We start from the raw sequence: 19,994 nt of genomic DNA, 5'->3' as shown, positions 1-19,994 counted from the left end.
ACAGATCTTAGATGTGTTATATTTGTATTCCCAAATTGGCTATCCGGGTCTTTGCATTTGACATCATCAGCATTTTGTATTTGAATGAAGACATGATTTATGAAAGAAAAGTGCAAGCATGAGAAGAATTGATTGCCTATATTTTGCATGTTGCTGAACTTGAGGATTTTGCAGGGATTGTTGAAAATAGTTTTGTGAGGATATAAATTTGGTTCAAATTCACACTAGAATTTGCTTTCCAAAAATTGGGAATCTGAAAAACAAACAAAAAATGAATAAAGTATTTCATCTAATGATTGCTAATACACAACACGGAGACTGATATAAACAATGTAACTTCTAAGCTCACCCATCTGGTTAAGATCAGAATTTGGTATTGAAGTGAATGTCAGCATTGACCTTTCTTGTGACCCAAGCTGGTCTCAAATTACCCCAGAAACAGATAAGAGACAAATTGGGAGTGAGTATGGAGATTTGAAACCAATCAGAATGTCTGATTGAGGCACAATTTAAAAGCACAAGTCTCAAGGACATGGGACTTGCTTTCTAACAGTTCCTTCCCAATTGGTTCCTTTTGATCTGATTCCATCTGACCAGTGTTCCATCAAATTCCATTGCTGTGTTACTTCTAAACTGTGTATCCTGATCCAATAGACTTCATTCAATTTATTAACTCTACAGATTGGATTGTCACTGTATCATTCTATGCATTGTAAGCAACTTCCCCTTGATCTAGTAAACAATAAGGATATCTGACCTCCTCACTGATGGAAACAATTGCCTTTCTCTATCCTGTGGAACCTGAACTTTCTACCTTTTCTCAATAAATGTTCTCTGTATGGACACCTCATTGATTGAATCAAGGACTTTTGTCAAACTTGGAAAAGAATCCTGAAGATTGTTGTGTCTTTCGATCAATAAACAGTTTTTTAAATTACTGACGCGTAATACATTGTATAAGTATATAAAAAACAACGTTTAACAAATTACTTTGCTTTTCGTTTATTCTTCTGTCGTTCGCTACCAGTTGACCAGTCCACATTTCCACAAATACGAAGGCGACCTTTCTTTATAGGCTACTGCCGACGTAACAAAATGTAAAATAGGTAAAACGTCCTCTGGAGCTATCGCCACTTTCCGTAAAAATTACAATTTAGGTAAATATAAAATATAACACATGGCCGACGGTAATACATTGTATAAGTATATAAAAAAACAACATTTAACAAATTACTTTGCTTTTCGTTTATTACGTTTAACAACATTTAACAAATTACTTTGCTTTTGTTACGTCGGCAGTAGCCTATAAAGAAAGGTCGCCTTCGTATTTGTGGAAATGTGGACTGGTCAACTGGTAGCGAACGACAGAAGAATAAACGAAAAGCAAAGTAATTTGTTAAACGTTGTTTTTTATATACTTATACAATGTATTACCGTCGGCCATGTGTTATATTTTATATTTACCTAAATTGTAATTTTTACGGAAAGTGGCGATAGCTCCAGAGGACGTTTTACCTATTTTACATTTTGTTACGTCGGCAGTAGCCTATAAAGAAAGGTCGCCTTCGTATTTGTGGAAATGTGGACTGGTCAACTGGTAGCGAACGACGGAAGAATAAACGAAAAGCAAAGTAATTTGTTAAACGTTGTTTTTTATATACTTATACAATGTATTACCGTCGGCCATGTGTTATATTTTATATTTACCTAAATTGTAATTTTTACGGAAAGTGGCGATAGCTCCAGAGGACGTTTTACCTATTTTACATTTTGTTACGTCGGCAGTAGCCTATAAAGAAAGGTCGCCTTCTACTGATGGAAACAATTGCCTTTCTCTATCCTGTGGAACCTGAACTTTCTACCTTTTCTCAATAAATGTTCTCTGTATGGACACCTCATTGATTGAATCAAGGACTTTTGTCAAACTTGGAAAAGAATCCTGAAGATTGTTGTGTCTTTCGATCAATAAACAGTTTTTTAAATTATCTGAGCTTGCCTTGGTACCAAAAAATACATGACATGCATGACCCATGTTATTGTACTGTTCCGGTCTGCTGATACTCTTCCTCTAGCAGAGTTTTGGCCATTTTGTGAACATTTTAATATTAGGCAAGTGACAAATTGCATGGCCTTCACAGATAAGAAATACTACAAGTACTGTCAGGGTTGGGTGCAATTAATTATTCTCAATGTCCATTTAAACAATAAAGCATAGACAAAGAATAGCAGTGACTTCTTTGTTAGAGGGTCAATAGTCATTATAACAACTATAAATCATTGTGAATTGGTCCATTGGTACCATTGACAACAAGACTACCCTTCCAGATGATGGGATCCTGAACTTTTTGTTGGTCAAGACAACCAACTTAAAACAGAGGAATTGAAAGATGGGAAGAGATGATAAAAAAAACTCTCTCAAGTGATTAGCCATATAACTTACTGTCCATGAACAATATTGTAAATAGTTTCCTGTAAATATTTGATGTAAATAAAAATATTTAAAAATACAGGCTCTTAACTCAGCTGATGGCATCTACTTTTCCAAGAGACAGAGGTAAGAAGAACTAATTCATTTGGGAAAAAGGCCAAGATAGGAAGTATGGAATCAACAGATCAACTTCTGGATCCTCAAGAAAGATGTCAGTAGAGATAAGGTTAGAGAAACTGCAGAGCTTTGCAGGAAAACAACCTTCTTAGTAACTGAAAGGGAGACTGTACACATTCCAAACTTGAGTAGCAGAATGCATACTCATGCAGCAAAGTTCATCAAGGTTAGGAAGAACACTTTTGAACACTTTCTATAAAGTCAGTGTTACACTGCATTTTGAAAAACATGTTGATTTTTACTTGTCATTGCTTCTGTTTACTGCTTTCCAAAACATGTACTATATAATTTCTTTGCAAGGCTATAAATGACAACAAAAACCCATATTCATATGGAATACTCTATTCAAGCATATCTCATAGTTCATATGAAATTTTTTCCATCAAAATATACCTTAGAATCAATGTCCTAGTTCTGCTGATACATTCTGAATCACTATAATAATAACTGTCTTGCTAAATCATTATTAAAATACCTTTGTTTTTATTTATATGTACATAATGTTATTTTCAGATTTTAAAAAAGTATTATAACTTTAATATATAAATTTTGAATTGAAACATCTGATGAAGGACATTGCCAAAGATCTCTTCAATAAGAAGTTATACAAAATAGCAACGAATTGAACCTTTAAAGTAATTCCAGGATAATTAATTGCAAATTTGATAATCAATTGTAACCTCTAACATTTTTGATCTTTCTCGGGATTCTTTAAATTGGAATGTGGAAATTGGAACGTTTTTAAAAATTATTTAAAAGAAGTTATGATCTCCACTGCCTTGATTGTAACCTGTCACCAAATTGAAGATTTGTTTAACTACAAAGTAAGCCAAAATCATACTTTTGTTGTTTATCAAACATGATTGCCAGCTTCAATATAGGAGGAACTAATCTGGTTATGGTAATCTAAGAGATCATCTGAAAAACTTCAAAACCACACCAATGATGTTTTTGATGTCCAGAGCCATTGGAAAGGGTCAGCTATACCATTTTTCAGTGACATCAACATCCTTCCACACAAGACCCCCAGACCAACAAACAGCAGAAGAACTGAGGATTGTTAAGCTAAATTATGACACAAACATCTGGACATTATCAACCAAATAAGTCTTATCTGCTATGACTGCAGATAAGCTGGATATATCCAGTATTACTGCCAAAATTGCCCACTGAATATACCACAACCAACTGCTACTTGCCACAACCAGTAACACCAAAAAAGCCCTCCAATGAGTATCAGGTTACTGTTTGGTGATCACAAAGTCCAAGCTGAAAAGGAAACAAAAGTCAACACTTTGCCAACTCTTCCATTACTGCTTAAATCTGCTGGTCATCGTCCAAATTTCAACCACTAGAAAATTAAATTAAAACCCTTTTTTAAAGATCACTACAACACACTTTGTCAAATGCTCCATTGCAGTCATTGTTGACTCTAGAAGTACAGAACCTTCAATGACACAGAAACCACAATTTCCATAATGTCTAACAAACTACAATAGAATCTATATAAGATTTTAGTTAATGTGAGCCTAGATATACAAAATGGCGCTTCTGGTCGCCATCTTGTTTGCACACGCAAATGTGCAAACAAGATAGTGACCATCGACAATAACCTAAACGCGCCTATATTTAAACTTTTTTAAAACTAAAACATTTTTAAAACGTATATTTGCTATTTACTTTTTTCCCTGCTTTTGGTTACTTTTCCTACTCTTGGACCAGAAACAAAAAATAAAAAAAGTCATCATACTACCTATAAATTCAATCGATGCATGGACGAAGTGAATTACGAGATTCTATACATCAGTGGTTCGAACAAAATTTACCTGCATTGTACATAAATTTTACTCCTCTTAAGAACTGCAGTCTTACGATTCACATCTCTCGCCTTTTCATCCACGGTAGGCAGCGTCTCAATAGAAGGTGGTACTGTACCTGCGATCCATGGCCACCTAGCCTTCCACGTGTCGTTCACATTGTCTTTCGGGTTGGAAATCACTATTACATATCCTTGGTTATGACAAATTTAACATGTTTAACACTTTACACATTTACACACTTTTAAACACATTTAACACATTTACACACTATAAATGCACATTTGAACCACATATAAACCTTTTACAAAATTTTTACCTCACTTACACAATGTTAACATACCTTTAATACACTTTTATGACATTTAACACGCATTAAACACATTAAGGACACGTTTAACATGTTAATGACCATTGACAAACTTTCCTCCTCAATAACTATAGACTTTGAGTAAATTGTGCAAACTTTAAAAAAACACAGACACTTTTAAAAAAATTAACAACGTGCTTAATCTGTCTACATCGTAACCAAAATTCAAAATTCACATTATTCCTCATGTTTCCTGAACAGAATTTTTTGATGGATATTTGCATACGAAGGCATCATTACTATCAGCGCCATCTACATTTCTTTTCTAAAAACACTTGCCATCGAGGTTACCGGAAGCGCCAGTGGTTAATGTGAGCCTAGGTATATAAAATGGCGGTGCTTCCGGTAACCTCGATGGCAAGTGTATCAAGATTTTAATTGAGTCATCGCTAAACATCTCTAGCATGGATGAAACAGCATTGAATATCTTCAGCCACTGCACTGCCAGATACAAGCCAACTCTTGTTCCTGTCAAATTTCTTGTTCTTCAATGCTATACAACTAATCCTCAGAAGAGATTTTCTAGAGATGACCAACAGCTTTATCTACTGTAGGGACAAACTTGGATATTTTTAAAGCTTCTGAATCATCATCAATGCTTGCCCACCATATCAACATTGATCATCATCAGTGATATGCAATTTCAGCTATATTAAAAATGGTCTTTGCCAGTAATCCATAATCTCCGATGCCTGATGAACAGTCATCAATAGAAATCACCAATTTATTCTAGAAAGAAATCTGATTATCCTGAGCAGTTCGTTTCCCTCAACAACAGTCACTTAAAAATTTGATTACTAATGGTACCAACTCTGCAGATACTAGTCACCAGAACCTATCTAGGTCAATGGGAAGCTAATACCAAAGTCCTTGCTATTACCACTTTCACTAAGAATCCAGAAACTGAAGAGTTGAGTAAAAAGCAAGTCAATGATCATGTATCAGTCCCATTCAATAATTGATTCTTTTCTAATTTCTAACCAATCTGTTGACCTGTTGATGCTATTTTTCAAGTACAAAAGTTTGTTTGGATCAAATATCCTAGCCAGATGAATTACTACCAATGCTCTTCTCAAACTGCACTAATTTCAGGTTTTGTTTGTCATAAATCGAAAAATTGTTTGATCCTGATGAAGGCCAATTAATTTGACCAAAAACGTTTGGTATTTTAATAAAGAGACTGCATGTTAAAGGTTTGGAAAGTTTAGCTACTATCAATGTTAAGCATTGAATCCATATTGGAGACTATCTACCAATCAAACAGAAGCCCTACCGAGTCTCATTGTCCAAGTAAAAGATTATTAGTGAGGAGGTCAACAAAATGTTAGTTCAATGCATAATTCAACCTTTTGAACCCCTGTGTCATCTTAGTGAAAGAGTCCAATTGGAAGTGGTGATTCTGTGTCAACTACTGGAAGTTAAATACTGTTGCCAAAAAACTTCTACCTGCTCATTTCAGTTAACACCTTAGACTGTTTACAGAAAGCTCAGTACTAGATGTTGATGGATTTAAAGTTTCACTATTGGCAAACTGAAGTCAAAAAAGATTTTTTCCTTGAGCAAGATCAAGAAAAGACAGCTTTCATTATATCTGATAGGTTATATGATATAATGTTCCAGATTCTCCTATATGGACTCTGCACTGGGTCTGTAGCCTTGAACATCTAATAGATGGACTAAGAAGCCTGAAATGAAACACTTGGCTCTGTTACCTCAACAACATAATTGTGTTCACTGCATCACTTCAGTATTTGTTAAGTCCTTAAATGCTTCCAATGAGTAGATATGCAGCTGAAGTTCCAATTCAGGTCTAAAGATTCATCAACAAGAAGAGGATTTGGCCCAATCTTTACAAACTATGAGTAGTCTTAAAGTTTTCCATACCCATCAACGTCTGACAAATTTGAAGCTATTTAAGACTTCATTAAAAAGAACCTTATTACAATCACTTTATTGAACAATTCTCTGCAATTGCCAAGCTGCTCATCTTACTAACAAAAACCGGCAGTTTTTGATAAAACCATAAGCAGTAAAAAACCCTTTCAATCAGCTGCAGACTACATTCCTGAACCTGTACTGGAATGCAATCCACAGCTTTGATACAATACTGATTCCAACAGAATGATTCTCATCCAAATCCAGGCTGACTATCCAGTCCTTATTTCCTGTATCATAACACTTTAATGAAAGCGAAAGCTAAGTATTCAGCATCCGAAAAGGAGTGACTCCCCATCATTTGGGACACAAGAAGCTCCAGTCACATCTATATAAATGTCCATTTAAATCAGTCACTAACATTATTCATGTGTTGATTAGCCAGCCGGTGGGTACATCCTGTCAATTTGTTTGGTTGGCTTTTCATCTCCTGAAGTATGACATAAGCATCACACAAATCTAGCTGGAAACATTCAGACATTGATGCTCTATCTTGCAGCCCAGTCAGTACTCTAAAGACCAAAGAGGTGAACTACTATCACAGCTCTTATAAAGTGGAGCAACATCAGAAAACCAATGAGACATCCTGAAAGTTAATCAAAAATGCCACTGTCTCTTCAATTTAACATTTTCAAGTGTTCAACAGACTACTTTATTGATGAAGCTACAATCTAACTGGCTTATCTTGGCAATTCATTGTTCCAATCTTCCACTACTCTGTTTAAGAAGCACGTCATGATCTAATGACCAGATATTTAGGCTATATCTGAACTTATGAACATTTTGCCCACTTCCACTTCCACTTCCAGTTAAAAAAGAGTGGCCAAATCTAATAAGCATTCAGAGTTTCCAAGAATACAAACATTAGAAACATCTATCACAAACACTAGCTGAGTAACTTGTGCCAATTTCTCCACTGAATGCACTTTTAGAATTGTATCTATTTGGTGTATACCATTAAAGTACAGTACATTATGACAATAATCCAGTTTATGGTATAAAGCATATAACAACAAACTATGAAGACACAAAAACAATTTATTTCAATTTTAACATTTTCAACATTACATAATGTCTTCTTCAGGATTTGTAATACTAAAAACAAAGATGTAGCAATGCATTGGCAATTGCCAAGGGTGCAAATATTTGTGTGCCACAGACTAAAAAACTAATGCATCAACAATGCTGAAACCATTGCTACAGCTCTGACTGATAGCATTGAACACATTCAAATTACAATCATTACATATTTTGAACATAGGACATCTTTGTATAGTATTCTATTATGCATGCCAAATAATAATTAAAAATTAAAGTAATTAGCTATATTGGTTATATGATGGCTAAGTATCCCAGATTAAATCATATAAACCCAACCAAAAACTTCATATAAACCCAACCAACTTCGGGTGGATGCATAGTGGGAATATTATTGAGATTTACTTGCCTAATAAATAATGTCGCCTATACAAAAAGCTGCTTATGGTCAGTAATACTCTTAAGTAGCTTTACATCATCCCAATGTGGGATGTAACAATCTTCCAAAATGCATTTTGCTAATTGGGTTCTGTACTGTACATGCATTACCCTTGTAAATTCAATGCATTTGCCTAAAAGTGTTTTTCAGTGCACCAAAATTTCATATATATTATTCTATGTATCTCGTTATTTAATTTAGTTCCTTTGTTTTTGTGTTATTTAATTTTCATTTTGGTGTTATCAAGTTATTCTATGAATATTATGAGATTGTATGTTGTATAATATGTCATGGTTTTATGACACTATATACATTGTTGTGTTTAAATAATATATAATTATTATTAATATTCATAACATAAATACCTATTATTTGAATCACTAAATTCTGTAACAATCAAATCAGAATCCATTTTGATGGATGTAGCTGAAATTTGAAATAATAATTATTATTTTATAATTAAAACTAGAAAAATTCATAGTAATTAGTAATATTATTTATTAATAAAATAGTTAAATTATCACTCTATCATGAAATAATAGAAAAAATAGTAATTTTTTATAAACTAGTAATAATTTTTGGACTAAGCAGATAATAATCAAAATCATACTCAGCAGTGAGAAATAGTTAACAAATTTACATAACTACCTTATGTTTGATGAGAAATATTTATTTACATAAACAAAAACATTTTAAGCCTAATTTCACAGGTCACCATCAGGTATAGAACACTATATCTGAACATTTTTTAAAACATGAAACATTCAAACACAAAATTTAAAATACAAAACAAAAAAAAAAAAGTTAAATGATAAATAACAAACAAAACAAATAAGTATGCATACAACATAAACTGTATGTGTTCGAATGTATGATCATTAAAATGTTCATTTAAAAAAAAAACATTCAAATACAATGTTCTACACATGACGGTAACCCAAGAATTAGTTTAAAAATGTTTGTAAATTTATGTAAGTAGATAATTTTCTACTTAATTTATTCTAAAAAGATATCTAATTTATCTAAAAATTATACAATTAGGTAAAGTAAATTCACTTCAATTGATGAGTTCTTTTTTGTTTTGGTTTGAGGCGAAAAAAAATTCATTTGAAAATCTGATCAGTTATAAGTTGAGCTATATTGAGTACCGTATTTTCCGGCATATAAGACGACTTTTTAACCCAAGTACTTGCATGTCATAAGCATTTAAATTAACATTACTGTATTGAAATCAAATCTGATTTTTTTTTTTTTTACTTTTATTTGGTGTGTGTTGGAAGAGAGGTAGTCTTATACGGCAAATATATCCCAAACTCTATATTTTAACTGTAAAAGTCAGGGGTCGTCTTATACGCTGGAAAGTACAGTATTACAAAACAAATTGAAAAAATCATTTTGTTAAAAGCCATATAAAATTAACAAGACATAGAACTGATACAGGTAAAAAACAAAATAGGGGTACAACTTTGGCCACTTTACTATTTAAAAGCATGTTCTACTTTTTTGCATAATAATAGGTTTAATGAATAATGTCAGTAAAGATGTGACATTTGTAGATCATATCTTATTAACCATAAAATTTTTTGTGATGCATAAATTAGAAATAAAGATTTGAATATAGTTTTTACATGATTAATTAATAAAAATAATATTCAATAATTAATTCTTTTTGCCTCTGTCCTTACTGTTTTTCTTTTCTGTGTATATATTGTCTACTTGGACCTTATTTATTAATAGGAATTATTATACTGGTGAAGTTTCTGATTAGTAAAGAGGAAATCTTAGTCAAAAAACGAAACAAAACATATTTATTTTCACAGGATATTTTGTTAAAGAATAATGTTAAATAAAGACATTTTGTTTTGTTTTTTGGCTAAGATCACCTCTCTTTGCTAAATCAGAAACTTCACCAGTATAATAATTCCTATTAATAAACAAGGTCCAAGTAGACAACATATACACAAAAAAGAATATTCAATAATATTTGTAAAACAATTGTCAAATATTTATGGATATACTGGCACATTTTATTACATTTGACTAGATAATTAAAAACAGAACACACATGTGACCTTTACTAAATAATATGTGGGGCAGATTTAAATTTTTTAAAATTTCATATAATGTAAATAAATTTTTTATGTTAACTTTGTACAGATGTATTCTGTAGTGAGTGCCCTTGCAAAAGAATATGATCCTGTATATCAACTGTTTTTAAGTAAATAAATATTCTTAATGTCATAAGCATTTGGTTTATACTGATTTTACCTGAAGAAAGATGGAACTTAACTTTTCCAATATAACTTTTGCCAACTTGTAATTGTTTCATACAAGAACTACCCAACTCTATTATACCAATTAATTTTGCAATCTGAAATTAAAAAATATAAATAGTGACTCAAAATGAAAGTCATACAATAGCGAGGTTGAGGCTGAAGTTTTAAATGCAAAAACGTGTATGTCGGACGTTCGGCGCCGCTTTCCTGTAAGCCTAGAAGTTTGACAATGGTGTTTGGAATGTCGAGCATGATTCCACTGATTTTCCAAATGCCATTGTCAAACTTCTGGGCTTACAGGAAAGTGGCGCCGAATGTCTGATGTACACATTTTCACGTTTAAAACTTCGACCTCAACCTTGCTATTAAGATGTTGAATGTTTCTTGATATTTAAAAGAAAATATTTAACCTTAAACTTTAACTAAATTAATTTATTTTTTTAAAAAATATTAAAACAATAATATTACAAAAGAATTTTTATTTTTAATTTTTATAAATTTAAATTAACAATTGTGTTTCAAAATCTCATAAATAACATCAAAATAAAACACATACACTTGCAGCTCTTCATTGCTATAATTTGTATAATCATCAGTGTTTACTGAAAGTCAAGAAGTAATTTTTGTGAAAAGTTTGTTTTTATTTTTATTGCAGAGCATCACAGAAGTCAATCTTCTCAAGATGAAAGGGAACTAATGATTCATCATTGTAAGAGATAGGAAAGATTGTTAACAGGAGTCATTGAACAGTTCAATGTGTTATAGGTTTAGAACAAACATACTGAAAAATTAACTTAGAGTAAGTAACAAATATCGTCAATGTTCATGATCAAAGATAGATTCTTTGAGAAGTAAAGGCCAACCCTAGATTAGTGTCCCAAAACTTGCTGAAAAATATTTAAAAACATAAAAATAAACCTTAACCCAGAAATAATTTGAAATTATTTTTTCTTAAAATAATTCTATGGAAAGACACTAGTAAAAAGCTTTTTGCTAGCAAAATGAATACACATGAAATTGAAGTTTGCTCAAGAACTCAAGAACTTATTTCAAAGAACATTTGATAATTGAAAAAATATCACTTTTGCCAACAAAATTAAATTTAACTAAAGATGACATCGAAAAGCTGGAATGTATTTCAATACTCAACCGTACAACCAGAAAACTTTTCAAGCAAAGAACTGGTTTTCTAATGGGTTTTCAACTCAATTTATAAAAATTTAAAACCTGGATTTTCAATAAACTTCAAAAGTATTATAGAACAAAGATTGCATTCAATTTTTTTAAAAATGGTAGAAAATTCTATGTTGATCTGAGGCAGACTAATAAATTAAGTTAAAAACATTTGTCAGATAACCAATCCTTTGCTGGAAAAGTATCCTGGTGGTACATTCAAGTATTAAAATTAGAAATTAACTTATTTGGATCTGATGGTAGAATGATGGAATGGAGAAAGCCAAACAAAGAAATAAAACCTATTAATTTACACTACTGTGAAACATATTGGTGGAAATGTAAAAGTATAGGGTGCATCTCAGAAGCAGGAATAGAGTCTGGTATTTACTGATGATACAATGGATCATAAAATGTATAAAAATTTTTTAAAAAGAAATTTAATGCATAGTGTAACAAAGCTCGAATTTTTAACAATTTTGATTGTTACCAAGACAACGATCCTAAGCACAAAGCACAAATACAATAGGTATAGAATAATTAAGTATAGGATGCAGAGTACACTCGACGACGACCTATCGTATTAGGTTGAAAACATTTCTGTTTATGTATATAAACATTTTTCAGCAAAAATATGATTAAGTAAATTCATTAACTATTTCTCACAGCAGAGTTTGTGATTTAGATTGTTTCGAGGACTTTTAGACAATTAAATTAAAGCCATATACGTGTATTGTAAGCTTTGTGCTTAGGATCATTGTCTGGTAATAATTCTGATTATTACCAAGACAATAGCAAGGTTGAGGCCAAAGTTTTCAACACAAAAATGTGTACGTCAGACGTTCAGCACCTCTTTCCTGTAAGCCTAGAAGTTTGGTAATGGCTTTTGAAATGTCGAGCATGATTCCACTGACTTTCCCAACACCATTGTCAAACTTCTAGGCTTACAGGAAAGCGGTGCCGAATGTCCGACAGACATGTTTTTGCGTTGAAAACTACCACCTCAACCTCACTAATGATTCTAACATTTCTCAGCAAGAATAAGGCAATTATGTAAATTGAACTAGTCTTCAAAACACCACCACAGAATCAGACATTAGACTCGAATGTAATCAAAAATTTGCCGGGAACGTGAAGAATTTAGACATTGCAATAAGAAATTACATTTCCAACAAACACGACTTATAGAAGGTTTTATTAGATGGATGAAAAGCTGATCATATCCATATCAGACAGACCAAAGCTGTTATAAAGAGTACCCATATAAAATATTGGTATTATTAACAATTAAAGATATGATATGGCAACTTTATGTGAACAATGAAAGGTATAGATGTTTTAATCTGATATCATTTCTCCTTATAAATAAGAAAAAAAAAAGTTTTCTTTTCAGTAATTAAACAGAAAAATATATTTAGTTTTTTATTAACAATACAAGAATTGCCTGTAATTTTAAAATTGTTAAATAAATCTGTTTACTATTTTTATAATTTTTTGTGTGTGTAAAAGCTTTTTGAAGCCATGTGTATGACTTTTACTTTGAGTCACCGTGTAACGCATATAAAACACTGGGAAACTTAATCTATTCCTTGTCAACATTTATTATCTTACACGTTAATTTAAATGAAATTTCAATTTAAATTTCAATACTATATAAATTGTTTTCGATTTACCATTAATTCGTCTACATTCTTAATTCATTATTCTGTTTCATGTTCATAAACCTCGAAATCACGTGTAAATCATGTAACTGATTATTTAAGGCGGCTCTTTTCAAATTATTTGGCTATTTTTTCTCTTCATAGAAAACGCCCAAACAAAGCAATAAAATTCATCGCAACAATACTCCAGTATTATTTTTATTTTATGTTTTTTTTTCCTTTTATTTTTTAAAAAACCAGTGTATCTGTATTTTTAATTATAAATTTATATCTACATGAATATGATATAGAATATTATTTATATTTATGTTTTTTTTTTATATGGTACTTGCTAGGTAGCTTAATTTGACGGCCGATCTTGCTAAGAGCACGTCTCAGATTTCTAAAAGTATAATCCTTCGAAAATAATCATAGCTACAATTCGATAGAAAACAAGAGTGGAGCCAGGACTGGATAGCCACGTGGAGTTTTCTGGGATCTCACCACATATGTAACGCCTGAACAGGGACCAGTTACCTTAAAAAGACCTCCTGGAAGGCATTCCCCTTGGCAGATTGCCCAAGTGTTGCGTTGCCGTAACTCAATAAACAAACAAACGTCATCCCTGAAAAGGGTTCTGAACATAAGAAAATTAGGCTACTTTTCTGTATAAAAACCGATCAATTTTTGTCATATTGTGAATTGCGAAGCCGGTTTTATGCTAGAGAATTAAATTATAGAGTAAAATGCCAATAAAAACCATATGAAGAGAATTATCAGTAAAATATTTTGAACGAATTCATTTATTACACATTCGATTCAGACACTTTTACTTCCTGAACTTCAGGAAGTAAAAGTGGCGATTTCGTAGGGCTTCTTCCTAGTTTTTGTTTTAGGCATTCCGTCCCGCATTGATTTTGTCATCAAAGAAGTTTAGTTCCTTTTCGTCTCTTCCGAAAAGCAGTCTTGTAAGCGAGAAATTCATTTTCACGCCGCACTGTTATACAAATCATCTGCTCCATATATGGTTCTGAAACAGTCTTCTTGATCTTGTATGTTAAGGTATGGTTGGGCCAGTTTCTAAAGTCTCTTGGGTTGATTACTTTGTGTCAACATTCTTCAAGTTGTAATCTCTGACAGCGTCTTTATAGTCGAAAAATCGTAAACATTTCCCTTCTTCTTGAGACTAAGGCTTGGTGGTAAAAGTTAGTTATCTGCGGACATAAATGTTTGTCCTGGCTCAAAAATTTCAACTCGGTAACGTCAGAAGATATTTCCACCGAATTGATGGAGGTATCTTCTAACGTTAAAATACGTGGAAAAGTTGATAATTTCTTTTTCTCCCAGACACAGCTTTGTACCACAGGATAGCCAAGAGTTTTCGGTGGGTCATATTACCGACAGGAACAAAATTATCGTTGGAGAAAAGACTGTAACTACAATATTCGCGAGTACTATAGTTTCAGTCTTCGCGAGTATTGCTCTTTCCTCTATAGAACTTGTAAATACGGTCAATTTACTTTGCATTCAAACATTTCTTACAGATACGGTAAATTAAGAATTGCTTTTTTATCACTTATATTTAAGTTTGTATCAATCAGAGATAAGTTAGATATACTACCATATTTTCGCGGAGTGACCGGCTCCGGGGAGACCATAAAATCAGATATTTCCATATGGTGAAAACCGGCATGCCGGTTTATCCCGAGAAATGCAAGGAATGCCGGTTTAAGTGAGGTTATATATCCCTCTCTAGAGGGCATATTAAAAATAATGAACGAGTTACGTCACGTAAAAACGAACGAGTTTTTATTCTAAAACTGAAACTGTCCACGTTACATCAAAAACTACGATTATATCTTTAATTCATTCATTTTGTCTTCTTTCTAACGACTCAGTAAAATACTCATGGGATTCCAAAAGTGCTTTTTAAATATATATTTTATTGTTATTTGATTCAAAAACGCAAAAATAAACATTGCAATTTAAGAAACTTGCCGTAAATTATCTCTGCTCACACCGATTAACATCAGCTTTGTGTAAAATTTAAAAGAAAGGTATTATTTTTAAGGTCTGGGTAGATGGTAAGTGTAGCCCACACTGATTAACAGTATACTACTACTATTAATGTCAACAAGTCATTAATTGTTTTATTGTCTTGTAACGAAAACTCTTCCTGATTTTAAGTCAGTCAAATTGCAATGTTAATATTTTATTGTACTCGGAAGAATGTTTTCTTCAGCGTTTAATTAACAACTAATTTTGTTAGATCTGGTTAATTACCGTATTTTACGGACTATAAGACGCACTTTTTTCTTCGAAAAATTGCCTCCAAAATTCAGGTGCGTCTTATAGTCCGTAGCGTCTTATAGGTATTTTTTTTGATTTTTTTTTTTAAATTGCTTAAAAATTAAGGTGCGTCTTATAGTCCGTAGCGTCTTATAGTCCGTAAAATACGGTATATATTTTAGTTACAATTTAACCGGTTTGCCGGTAACTTGAGGTTTCCGTCGTGCTGGCCTCCCCCGTTTTTGTGCCGCGGTCATTCCGCGAAAATACAGTAGTAGCTTTTCCAAAATTACTTTCCAAATCCCATAGACTTGCCGGGAGATTTGGGAACTAAGTTTGGAAAAAATAGTTAAATTATTGGACCCCTCTAAATTGAGGACTATTCTTCCCTTATTTACTAACAAGATGACCAATTTTTAGGATATAAATTATATTAAATAACGTTCAATTATTTATTGTAACATCGTCACAATGCCGGGCTGCAATTTTTAATCATATTTTAAATTAAATAAATATGCTCTCCACCTCAAATTAGTATTGCAATGTCTTGCCCCTGAACATCATTCTTTTCCGCTAGCAACGGAGTCGTGCCAGTCATCTATCTAACTCCTTTCAGGAAAAAAAGTTTGAAATAACGTAACTTCCGGTTTGTATCGGAAGTTCCTATATAGTTAATCGGGCCTCATGCTCCGATGGTGTCCATATCTGGTATAGTCTTCTTCCATCTTATTCCCTTCTCGAGATTAAAGAAAGGCAGGCAGACTACAGTGGGGATTTATAGGTCTACAATTTTTTCAAATTGCAGCCCGAACAGACTGAAGAATAAATGACAGCGTTTTGATATTGCTAACGTAAAACACGTCAAATTTACCGTCATTTTTTATTCCTGAAATGGAAAACTCGAAATCAATTCTTCGGAAGTTGGCAAGCTTAATCGGTCGTATTCACATGGTGGTGCGGAATTGAAACACGCAGGGTACCATTATTAGACAGTACCAATTCGTCGCTTTCACACAGGGTGGTTTCGTACTAAAACTTCCCGATTGTCTTTGCCTTAGTGCATATGTGGAAATAGAGTTAAATGAAAAATGAAACAGATTTAAATCTGGATCACTTACCGCAGTAAAAAGAAATTCCGTACTACGTGGCAATCAGACCAAGGTTTCTATATTTAACCTTACTGAAAACAAATAAAAATTTCTAAAGTAACAGCCTACATTAGTTTTTAGTAATGAAAAATTAATATTTTTTATGTTGCTATTTTCTTTCTAAAATCAAAGAAACGTTAAATAAATACCTCTAAAATTTCGAGAATTTACTTGCGTTTTTTGGGTCGTTGTACCCAAAAACACAAATAAATTCGTTAATCCACCCTTTTGGTTTCCTATTGATTCTTGCACAATATCAATAGGAAACCAAAAGGATAGATCGATATATGCCACAAGACCAGACAGTTGCAATATCCTTAACTAATCTTAAGAACGTTCACGCATATTTGAGAACCGCAACGGCACTCAGATACGATCATGATACGCATTACCATTTGTGATAAATGCAATTTAAATTGAATAAAGAAATATCAGATTAGCAAACCGAAACGAAAATATCGCGATATTCCAGCTGACGTCACAGAATAATCTTAAAGAATAATAAAAAATTAAATACAGTAATGATTTTGAAAACAGGATTGATATAAGTCTAAAGATTACTGGAAACTGCAGAAAGTATAATCTAAACTTATTTGAAGATATTTAATATTAAAATTTCGATGAAATATAATTATGTTAGAAAAACATTTTTGTAGCATGTTAATTTAAATATAATGTAAACATTTCTATACTAAATTCAAATTTATTATTTTAAAGATGGTAATGATCCATTAACCATTTAAATCCATGCATATGTACTGTGTTTTATCATCAAATTTAAACTTTTGTTTTAAGTATTATTATTATTATTTAATAAATTCATAGCTGTTATTATAGAATTCTATAATTAACTTTTTAAAATAATAAATATAAATTATTACAAAATTTTTGTATAACTTAATATTGTATAAATATATAAATACTATCTTAATAGTTTAATTGTTTTAATTATAAAAAATGCAAAACATAATTATTCGCTTACATAATCATTTTATATCCTGGAATTTTAATTATTTTGTAACAAAAGAACACGAAGACAATTTTGTAGCTTCAGTAAATTTTATTTATGTACAGTATTTTAATATATATATTTTTATTTTTAATATTTTATATTTATAATTAAAAAAATTCAAATATAAATTTAAGTTTTTGTTTTTATTTATACAGTTTTTATATTTTTTTATATCTAATTATTTGAATAGAGATAGAAATTTTAGATTAGTCAGTCTGAATGAATTTTTAAATGTTTTTAACAGAGTCTATAATTTGACTAAAATCATCTATCTTAACTTGACTGACCAATCAAACGAGGAAATAAATATTGTGTCGAAACCTAATTCGAGAGAAACATAAATGAAACTTAAGGAAGATTTTTATATTTGATTCGTTAAATTTTTGTAAAATAAAAAAAAAATTCAATTTTAATTTAATTGATTTATATTATATTAATATTCAATTACAGGTGGTCCTCGGCTTTTGTGTACATAACACTGATTTTTAAGGCTCTTCTTACTTCATGTTACTTTTGGCTAATCAAAGAAGGCGTCATTTGTAACGCTTTAAATAACGCCTTCTTTGATTGGTCAGATATAATGTAACGTAATAACAGCCTGCCTGAACGCGGCCCGACTCGGTTTTCGTACGCGAAATTTTTACTTTCGTACATTTCAGGCGACAAACAAAAATTCCGAGTCATTGTGTAATGGCACTTTTTGTCAGTTTTGGCTTCAGTAACATCAAAATTATTCGTAGAAATTAATTTTTGTTCTCTATTTTCTATTCAATCTATGGTTTTAAGGTTCTAATTGGAAAATAAAAGTTTTATATCTTAATACGACATTTTGTAACAACTTTATCGTTCGAATTATAGTTATGAATTACATCGGAAAGTCGGTGACTTGTAATTCTATTAACAATATTAAATTATTTTAACGCTAATTTAGTTTATATTCACGATAACAGATGGCGACAAAACCTAATTAAGCTATAGAATTTAAATCAAACTTATTTAAAATTTTCTTATTTATGCATATTTATATTTATTCACCACGTAATAAATAAATAAAAAATAGCTATTAAATCATTAGTTCATTATTATAATTTATTGGATAACTTACATTATTATCGAATAAAAAAAATTATTAATTTGATATAGGAAAATAAATAAAATACTGAGTTATAAATTAAGCTTAATATTCTCACATTTTTTATGATTAAGTGAATATGAATTGAATATTAAAACTTTTTATTTAAAATAAAATTTTTAAAAAATTATAAATTGAATTTTTGAATTGAAAATAACAAGAAAATTGATTTTTTTGTGTGTATATGTGTATGTACTGTATGTGTTGTCGAAGGTTGTTATCAACATTGCCCTCTTGAACTTGAGGACATTGTTGATAACAAAGTGCCTAAGGGTGCAACTCTTGTTGGTAAACAATAACTCTGAACAAACTCTCCTGTTACATGTGACACATTATAAGGAATAGATTTACGTTTTTTTTCTTTTTTTGTAATTTAATTAATAATAATTTAAAATAGCAGATTGATATCAAAGTTATAGACTTTGCGATTAAATATTTTATTATACTAAAGATAAAAAAAATGAACGTGAGAAAAAATTATCACTTAAAATATATGTATTAATAATACATTTATCTAACGCGATTAACTTAACGATCAATTATAGATATTATTATGTTGTGAGTCATAGATCTTGCTGAAAATTTTAATCCTCATCGTATACATAATTATTATTGACATTTATTAGCTTCTTAATAATAATCATCAGTGCCCGTTAATGAGACAGAATAACTCATTTTCTGTTATACTTGTAATTAATCTAGATTAAGCTAATATTTGTTTATTTTCTCTCTTCTCATCTGTAATTAAACAAGATCGCGAAAGAAGAAAAACAAAAATAAAAAAATACATTATTTTGTTGACGATAACGCTTAATAATATTAACAAGTTACGAAAGAAAAATAATTGCACCTAAAAATATTTAGAGTATATTACATAAAAAGACCTACTCTACATTCTATTTAGGCTATTATGAGGAATTTTTCATCGCTAAACAATATCACCTATTTAATAAAACTTATATACTGTATTATTCTATAATGGAAGTGATAATTTTTTATAGATTAGTCAGCCTAATTCCGCACTCGCTTCGAACAAGCATTACCTTATTGAAGAAGGAAAGGGGAAACACAACTAGCAAAGTGAAATCAAGGTCGCCTAATAGGTAGAAGTGAGGTTATT

At 31.2% G+C, this 19,994-nt stretch overlaps 1 protein-coding gene across 2 annotated transcripts in view; it reads right to left on the bottom strand.

Annotated features, from left to right (window-relative positions):
- Positions 1–13,467, bottom strand: part of LOC136975163 (deoxycytidylate deaminase) — a 64,034-nt gene extending 50,567 nt beyond the window's left edge. Inside the window, exons 1-3 of one of the 2 annotated variants that reach the window (XM_067270203.1) lie at positions 13,327–13,467; positions 10,473–10,575; positions 8,570–8,630 (exon numbers count right to left, since the gene is read on the bottom strand). In XM_067270203.1, coding sequence (XP_067126304.1) covers positions 8,570–8,630; positions 10,473–10,575; positions 13,327–13,329 — 167 coding nt within the window. In that variant the 5' untranslated portion in view covers positions 13,330–13,467. The remainder of the gene's footprint in view (positions 1–8,569; positions 8,631–10,472; positions 10,576–13,326) is intronic. The other variant, XM_067270204.1, reaches the window with a different exon arrangement.
- Positions 13,468–19,994: the final 6,527 nt, after the last annotated feature.

The sequence above is a fragment of the Centruroides vittatus genome, unplaced genomic scaffold, assembly GCF_030686945.1.
Source record: "Centruroides vittatus isolate TY-2023 unplaced genomic scaffold, ASM3068694v2 contig_364, whole genome shotgun sequence".
NCBI lineage: Eukaryota > Metazoa > Arthropoda > Arachnida > Scorpiones > Buthidae > Centruroides > Centruroides vittatus.
This window is presented reverse-complemented; position numbering and strand designations above follow the sequence as displayed.